We start from the raw sequence: 9,039 nt of genomic DNA on the forward strand, positions 1-9,039 counted from the left end.
TCCCTCGGGTGAGGAGGGGCGGGGAAGGCAGACCTTCCTGTGGGCCCCCATCCCTCCCCACGACACAGGCTACATGTGGACAGACGTGTGCCCTGTGTCCCTGGAGCCCTTCCACAACATGTGCCTCGCTCATCAACCGACCCAACCCATCAGTGGGGTCACGCGGGCTCGAGCCATTGGATGGAGGAGTGAAGCGTGCGTTGATACGGCCATTAGCTTCCCACCACTTTGCTTGAGTCGAACAGTACATTAGCATTCTTGGTGCAGAGATGCACCAAAGATGGATCTTTCTGGCATCTGTCGGAATGATTGGACGGGAGTGTAGCTCTGTGGTTTTGACTGGAGAGGTGGTGAGTTCAAACCCATCTCCCAAATACCCCCAACCGTAAGTTACTTTGGACATGGCTCATTTTAAGTCAAGTCTGCAAAATGAACACATTATTCAGGCTAATGATCATGCCAGTCAGTAGGTCTCGTATTATCACAGGCTGACAGAAACCAGAGCTGGGAGGAGGTGCTCTGTGCATGCAGAGGATCATTCTTTACACCACACTTCTCTGGAAGCTTCTCTTTGTCTGCGGGCACGAGCGGCTGAATGACTGGCCGCTGGCGGCGAGGCTCCGGTAACGCCGCTCCTCACCACCCCATTGTGTGTTTCCTGCTCTTTCCTGTTTCTCCCCCTCCCTTCTTCCTTCCATCCCTCCCTTCTTCCTTCCATCCCTCCCTCCCTGCCAGCCTGGTCTCACGGCAGAGCCCTGCTTCCTGTTGAACATTTCTCATGTCAGTCATCGAGCCCCCCCGCCCCCCCTTTACTCAGACACTTAACTGTTCCTGTGAAAAAGAAAAAAGAACCCCCCCCCCCCCCGAATCATTGCTGAGCATTATTCACCAGGTCACATGATCACAGCTGGTAGTGGCTAGATGGTGATTGATGCAGGAGAGAAGGCATGGAAACAAAAGTCCCTGCAGTGGGCTCGTGTGACTACACTGGCTAGTATGAGGCCCGCTATGTGACTACAGACTAGGGTGTTGGGGAGTTCAAGTGGACTGTGCAAGCAGGTTCTAATCAAATTTGAACAGTGAAAACACAGACCCCTCAGACCCTCTCTTCATACTAATTCCTTTGCGTGCGTGTGCACGCACACTAGCGCGTTTGTGTGAGGCCCTATGGCTCACAGTGAGTCATCAGGCAGCTGTGAGTTGTGCGAGCACCTGTTAGGTGTTGCACCCGGTGCCGCCATGACGAGAGAGAGCTGGAGGGTGGGCGGAGGCCGTCTGGAAGACCACTTCTCTGATGTCTTAAGCCTCTAGCCAACCCAGGATGCTCAAGCTAAAGGTTAATGTCATTATGCAAACAGACGCTCCGTCTTGACCTTATCCCCCCACTATCCTCACCACATGAGCAGTGGCTCATGGGGGAATCAGGTTTGCATTCTGTCTGCCTGAGATTGATATTTCAAATGAGTCTAGATGTGGAGCCGCTGGGAGGTGTTTCAGAGAGGGCTGGAGATGAGATTAGAATGAACTTGTTGGTGTAAAAGTCTGAGGACAGAGGAGGATGATGTCAATCCCTTTGTTTTCTCTCTCATCCTGAGCTTATTCCTTTCATTGGAATGGAATCAGATGAATGAATTACATATAGTATAATGGATCACTTATTTACACATCGCTTAATGGAAATCTTTTTCTATGTCTTGGTGTTGGACGTTGGGAGTGTCCTTACATCGATATGGAATCGATTCTTCTCTACACTCACCATGACATTTCACAGGCTTCTCTTGCAGAAAACCACTTTCCAAACGATTGTGACTTTGCTCCTCTGCCACAGGCAAAGAAAGGAATCTGCCAATTTATTGTTTGGGCTCAAAAGGCTTTGATATCTCTGAGGGAAATGTATTTCTTTTTAGAGGGCCTATTCATATGATTGTGCTGCATGGTTGTCAGGGCCGATAATACCTAAGAGATATTGGATGCTGAGATATCTAATGGAGAGAGCAGCACACAAATCAAACACACAAAACTGGGCTTCCACTCTCTCTCTTGTTGTATGTGCTCTCCACTCTAAAACAAACAGGTTCCGTTTTTACATAATTCCTTGTGTGGGTTTGTGTTTGTTTGTTTGTTTGATGTCTTCCTGCTGTCTTGGCGACAATAAATCTTCTTTGTCCAGCAGCCCAAATCAAATGGCGCATATCTGAAGTTCCGAGAACAGAAGCGTAGATCTATCCCAGGTACCCTAGCCGGCCGACAGAATTCAGACTCCTAGTAATCTTCTCACTATCTAACAATATAATACAGCTAGATTTCACCAATGACGAGAAGGCTTTCTCAATTCATCGATGATTTGATCGCAACATGAATTGAGCTTTGTCATTCGTTGCTTTGCTGCCTCAACTGCCACTGCTTTGGAGGAAGCCCGAGGGAGCAAGTCATCTACAATGACATTATTCAACTATCTCAGCCATGTGATCAAATCAGTGCGTGGGGAGCACAGAAGTCTTCTCTTCATTTTCACAATAAAAGGAGAAAACAGGGGAGCAACCGTGATGAACTTGCTCCGGGGTCGAGCGCTCTCAGTTTGTCCTTTGCCGGCTTGGAGACAGTATTTGACTCACATCACCACTCCTGGCCTTGGTTACGCTGCCCTTGCAGACAGTCTCTCTGTTACAGGTCCAGTCGGCCCGATTATTTCAGTCTGAGGGAGAAGGGAAGATCTAGTATGGGGCTGTTTACACACACACACACACACACACAGAGAGAGAGAAGGTCATGTGAATATGTCAGTATACCGTGGGGAAGGCACAGGAAATTGCCAGGCATCTAGCATTCCTCTAGACCAGGTCCTGTGCAGGTCATGCACCACTTGACTATAAAGCCCACATGCAGTAAATGCGTCTCCAAGACCAGGCTAATAAATATGTTGATAGTAGTTGGATAAATATAACTGAATGTAAACATCTCAACAGTCATTGCTTTCACTGTCAGACCAGGCAGAGGTATCCCTCAAGGCCTGTTCTTTATCTGTAGCACTGATGAGCGTGTGTTGTGGGGTGCTGTGATTAAAGCTAATTTAGCCTAAGTGAAATGTTCTGCTAAATATACTTTATTAATCCTTCCGTCACTGGAGGTGCTGGTGTGGTGTGGTGGCAAAAGGGGTTTCTGCTTTTTGTCCATCTGTGCGGGGTGATTAAGATGAGCACATGAAGGGGTCCTAATTAGAAAGCGTCTTAATCATTCTTCTTTGGCCACCAGAGCGAGAGAGAGAGCGAGCGAGAGAGAGAGAGGCCGTGGGCCGTGTCTGTTAATATGGACTGATCATAAGGTGTCGTGAATGAATGACACTGTCTGTCTGTTATTATGACACTGTTGTAATCTAAACCTTGGAATTAATTGTCATTTTGCCTTTGAGAACTAGCTGTCCTACTCTGGTTTTCTCTCATTCTCTCTCTCTGCCTCAACTCTCTCTCTTTCTTTCCCATTCACTCTCTATGTCTCTCTCTCTCTCTCTGTCTCTCTCTCTCTCAGATAAGTCAGATGCTGGGGAATGAAATCAAGTTTGCATTGCGAGAGCCTTTGGGTCTGAGGTGAGAAGACTGGTCTACTCTATAAACAGCAACTGTAACTGGAGCAAGGATTTTCCCATAAAATACGGATGAAGGAATAATTTGTCATCGTTATCCCTCCCCCATCTCTCTCTCTCTCTCTCTCTCTGTCTCTCTGTCTCTCTGTCTCTCTCTCTCTCTCTCTCTCTCTCTCTCTCTCTCTCTCTCTCTCTCTCTCTCTCTCTCTCTCTCCTTCCCTGGCTGCAGGGTGTGGATCCTCCTCTCAGCGGTGCTCTTCACTGTTATGGCCCTGATGGTAAGCACTACGGAGATGCCTGCACGCATGATATCCTGTGTAGTGAAGACAGTCCAGCCATTTACAACTTCTATTTTTAGACCATGACTGTTGAACAGAATCCCAATGTCACCATCGCATCGCCACGTTTCTGGGGGCTCTCCCAGAGTCGGACTGTACAACGACTATGAAAGAGAAAAGCCCCTTTCAAGATGTGAGGGATGCAGTGTTCCTCGAGGAAACGTTCCTCCCGACAGTGTAATACAGTACAGTCTATCCTCTCCTGAAGTCTCTGTAGAACACGGAGAAGGAACAGTTCAGGCATTGTCTGGTTCTGCTATGTGTGTCCGTGTGGGAGGGCTTCCAGAGCGCAGGCCTGGCTAACAGGACGAGGTTATCTTCTTGTGCTCAGTGCTGACAGCATCCGCTCTGTGTTTTGAAGGACTGGAGATATTGCGAAGGACAGAGAGGTTTGTTGTTGTGTGAACATGGTGCTGCTCCCCCTTACAGGCCCTGGTCTTCCCCAACCAACTGTACGAGGTGACGTTTGAGGAAGAGTTGTCCACTACCAACATCTCCATCCGCCTCTATGGGGGCGCACTGCTCAGTGAGTGGCACACTAACACACTCACACACACACACACACACACACTACACTTGACTTGCTGTAAACATTTTAATCAAGGATAGGAATAGGAGGAAGGACAATGGAGAAGCGCATGTGTGCACACTCATGCTTATGAGGGCTTGCAAGTGGGAGAGAAGGACAATCTCTCTTGATGAAAATGCTCTATGCTCCACTCTAATTTAATTACACATTACACTGATATTTTTCTGCCATCAGTGGCAGACAATAGATGCTCGCAAGAGCCGCTTGTAATTATTGCCTCTCCATCCTACTTATTCCTGCCAAAAAAAGGGAACTATTATTTTATAAGGCCAATGCAACAAAAATACCTGGCCTGCCTCTCTGAGTTTGAGATGAGAGGAAGGGAGAAGGAAGAGGGCCGTGCTGCTTTCATTCGTTTCGGGTTGAAACTACGACATCGTTCAGGAGTTGACATGCTGACAAGTTAGCCACACCCTCCTCCCCCCCGCCTCCCGTTTGCTATTCCCCTCTCCTGTCAGTGTGCGGATGTGTGGTTGGAAAAGATCAGGATACTGAGGGGTGTGGGGGTACTAGGGAGGAGGGGGGGGGGTGTCCTCTCAGGATATAGGGGAGTCAGGTGGCTGAGCGGTTAGGGAATCGGGCTAGTGATCAGAAGGTTGCCGGTCCGATTCCAGGCTGTGCAAAATGACGTTGTGTCCTTGGGCAAGGCACTTCACCCTACTTGCCTCGGGGGGGAATGTCCCTGTACTTACTGTAAGTCGCTCTGGATAAGAGCGTCTGCTAAATGACTAAAGGTAAATATGGAGGATGGCCCCATTCCTCTGTTATTATTGTGCTACTTTAACCAAACAACCCTAATGTCACCGCAGATCAACACTAGACGGCTGTTCTGATACTGGCCTCCAATTCCTGATGACTACGTTTTCAAAATCGGCTATCGGTTATTTCCACAGAGCCGGCCTCGTGTGTCGGCGAAAGATTGAAAATTCGTCTAAAAATAGAAGTCCTTCACCTCTCAGCCTGTCACATGTCCCTCTGACCTCTGTCCTCTGCTCCTCCAGGTCTCTCCCTCTGACCTCTGTCCTCTGCTCCTCCAGGTCTGTCTCTCATCTTGTGGAACGGGCTCTACACTTCAGAGAAGGTTATCATGCAGTGGACTCTACTGAGCGAGGCCTGCTACTTTGCCATCCAGTTTCTAGGTGAGCTGACGTTGTGATAGGCGGGGTGAGACTTCAAGGCTGTCAAGACTGCCTTTCAAAATTGCAGTGCCACTTTTGAAAACGTTGAATGGAAACCCTCTGGTTTTCACTCTGTTGTTTAAGGAGAATAAAAAGAGTCAGGTGGGAGTCAGGTGGCTGAGTGGTTAGGGAATTGGGCTAGTAATCCGAAGGTTGCTAGTTCGATTCCCGGCTGTGCCAAATTACGTTGTGTCCTTGGGCAAGGCACTTCACCCTACTTGCCTTGGGGGGAATGTCCCTGTACTTACTGTAAGTCGCTCTGGATAAGAGCATCTGTTAAATGACGAAAGGTAAATGTAAGAGTCCTCTGCACTTACAGGCAGTGCATGCACCAACACTGCCCTCTAGTGGTCAATGTATAGAATCACACATTTCATTCCATTCTGGTAGTGAGCAGTTAAACATCAATGCCTTAATTATAAATGTAACCAGAATTAGCTACAAACATATGCATGTATCCACCCTGCAGTGGATCAAAAATGAGATCCAAAACTAGCTGTCTTTTTTACTGTGGTTACAGTGACATCCATCACCCTGGTGGAGATAGGCTCCTTGCCCAACGCTGCCATCCTCCTCCTCCTCAGTCGCCTGCTCTTCCTGGTGGTCACCCTGGCCTACTACTACCACCTGGGCCGCCGGAACAAGAAGATCTGAACCCCTGCCCACAAGCCGGGGCCAGGGAGGGGCCAGCTGCTCACAGATGTGGGGAGGGAGTGGGTCAGAGTTGGATGTCACTGTTGCAGGGCTTGGTGCATGTACGTGTCTGTGTATGCACCCAGCCCTAACCCCCACCGGACCTAGCCGTTAGTCCCCCTTACATCAAACAACAAGAGGGAGCCTAAGTCTCACATCCTAGGCTCTACGGAGATGAGAAATGGCTTTGTTGTGGAAGTGAACTGAATTTTTATTGGACAGAAATTGGGTCGCTCGCTCGCTTTTGATGGCAGTTGGAGGGTTAGTGTTGATAGGATGTGTAGTAAGGTTGTCCCTGTAGCTCCTAGTCACATGACTTGATATGTACAGAGTAATTTGAAACACTATCTCGTGTTATGTACTGTAATTTGAGTCGTTTTCTTTCTGATTCAGTATTCAGTGTGATCTGTTTTGTAAAATTGCATTTAAATAGGATCGACTTGTCATATATGTGGACCAGGATCAACACTTGTCTTTTGGTTTTGCTCAATGTTATGGTGTCGGTGATGTTTTTTTTCTTGTGCACTAAAGTGAAGCCTGAATATCTGTGCTCTCACGCATGTATCTCTCTCAGTTCTCAAGTTGATAGCAGAATTTGAGGTTACAGACTCGATAGCCATGAGAAAGGCTTCAGCTATGCCTTTTATGGAAAATGTGTCGACGAAAAACATATTACTGATAGCGAGCTCACACTCTGAAGCACAGAAGGAAACCTTAGTCAGGGATTACAAACATTTGTATTCTTTATGGGGTTTTCACCAAAGTTATGGGTCATGGTGACATGTTATTTTTGTTCAAATACGCAGATATGGTCATATGTAATTTGGGGAATGTGTGTCTATTTAACAATGCCAATAGAGAATATGTTCTGTCCTACTTTCTAAAAGCACACATGACCTTTTTGTGAGGCATGTTTTTTGCCTGCAAGGCCCTAACGTCGTAAATTATTTATGCTCTTGATATGTAAACTTATTTTGTGACACGGAGGACGTGAGTTTAGAGCAGAGGACGCCTGTATAGCTGAGTTGTCGACAGTAATGTAGCAGGCCGTCAACACATCTGTAGCCTTGCCTTAAAACATCTATAAAGGACAACCAACAAGGAGCAGCACCATCTTGATACATATTGTATGTAAATAAAAGTGTATTTCAAGCTATTTGACGTTCTTTTGAACAGAACAGGGAACGTGACGCATCCATCACTGTCAATGTTTTTCAAAAGTTAATGTCAGTTTTTATTGAACAGTTTTGTCCCAAATATATTCCGTTTAATTGATTTGACATTTTGTGTGTCTTGTTAATCGACATATTTGGAAATGGAATGCATGATGGTTCCTTTTTGCACAAACATTTATTGTAGCATTATGTAGTAGCAGTTTTCTCACAGAAACAAGTATGTGTTCTCATTATGGTGTAAAAGCAGAGATATAGCAAGAATCTAATACGGCTGAGCTTGTGGCATCACTTCAAGAAGAGCTCCACAGAGAACACCAGCTCAGTGTGCTCCATATTGTTGTAAATGACCATGTTCATGACTCTGTGAGTAGGGAGTGGTCCCAGGTTCTGCCCGGCTGTGGTTTTGTGGTTCCACGAGTCCAGTACTGGAGGCAGATGTTGTCCTTCCTCACGGTGTGTGTTCAGTACAGATAGGAGATGGGAAGCATGGGTGAGGTCTCTGATGCATGCATAAAGTAGTGATTATCCTTTTGCAGTGTTTAATTAGCCTCAGCTCTCCTGATTGGCTGCGTCCCGGTCTACTACTCTGCCCTAACAGGGATTGTAATTATGGACCTAACAAAAAAAAACGAACCAAAAAATCTGCCTCATGAAACGTTCAAGATGATTGAGGAGTTTTATTTTAAGATAGGAGGGTTGGAGCTCACTCGTATGATGGTCTCGTGGTCTACTGTCTAAGGTTTGACTCAGAAAACTGTAGACTGTATCTGGCAAATGCATGAAATGGATAAATAAATACAAAACACTGACTAAACATATACAACCTATAAGTATTAGACTGCGGTCTAAGAATTGAAATGTAATGATTGCCCTTGAATATTCACTGAAATCATTGATATTAAAGAACTGTCATTGTTGTAATTCACAGTGATGAGAAATCCACCTTAGATACATCCTCTTCTAAACCATATTCACAAGAGCTCAATTTCATCAAGGCCAATGTATTTCAAGCTGTTACTTCGAAAAAGTTAGTATATTTGTATAAGAGTTACTATATTGTTCTGGACCTTTAGTGTTTAGCTTGAAATAAAGAATACATTGTTGTTTTGGAACTTGGTGTATCTCCTCTTCATCTCCATACGGTTTTTGTTTGTCTGAAGAGAGTTGTATGTCCTACAATGTGTTCTTCCTACCGTGAACCTCATTCCAGAAACTGGGACACATGTTTGAAATCATGCTGGCTGCTGTGCCCAACAGTCCCTCATGGGAATCTGAGACCGTGGCACTGGCATTAAAGGATAATTACACACAATAACCACAGAATTGTGTGCAAATAAGCGCTGCAAATTCCCCTTTATTCTCTGTGATAAAGATGTCACATTAGTCTATATAAAACATAGGTAATTCATTGTAAAGAACCAGATTAACACATCCTTGTAAGATGCACATACAAAACTATGTGACAATGTGATCTTAATGATTTGAT

The 9,039-nt window shown here is 45.9% G+C and overlaps 1 protein-coding gene across 1 annotated transcript in view; it reads left to right on the forward strand.

Annotated features, from left to right (window-relative positions):
• Positions 1-8,639, forward strand: part of tp53i11b (tumor protein p53 inducible protein 11b) — a 28,089-nt gene extending 19,450 nt beyond the window's left edge. The window contains exons 3-7 of the mRNA XM_067233874.1: positions 3,526-3,584; positions 3,810-3,858; positions 4,348-4,444; positions 5,545-5,646; positions 6,206-8,639. Coding sequence (XP_067089975.1) covers positions 3,526-3,584; positions 3,810-3,858; positions 4,348-4,444; positions 5,545-5,646; positions 6,206-6,339 — 441 coding nt within the window. The 3' untranslated portion in view covers positions 6,340-8,639. The remainder of the gene's footprint in view (positions 1-3,525; positions 3,585-3,809; positions 3,859-4,347; positions 4,445-5,544; positions 5,647-6,205) is intronic.
• Positions 8,640-9,039: the final 400 nt, after the last annotated feature.

The sequence above is a fragment of the Osmerus mordax genome, chromosome 4 (genome assembly GCF_038355195.1).
Source record: "Osmerus mordax isolate fOsmMor3 chromosome 4, fOsmMor3.pri, whole genome shotgun sequence".
NCBI classification, from domain to species: Eukaryota; Metazoa; Chordata; class Actinopteri; order Osmeriformes; family Osmeridae; genus Osmerus; species Osmerus mordax.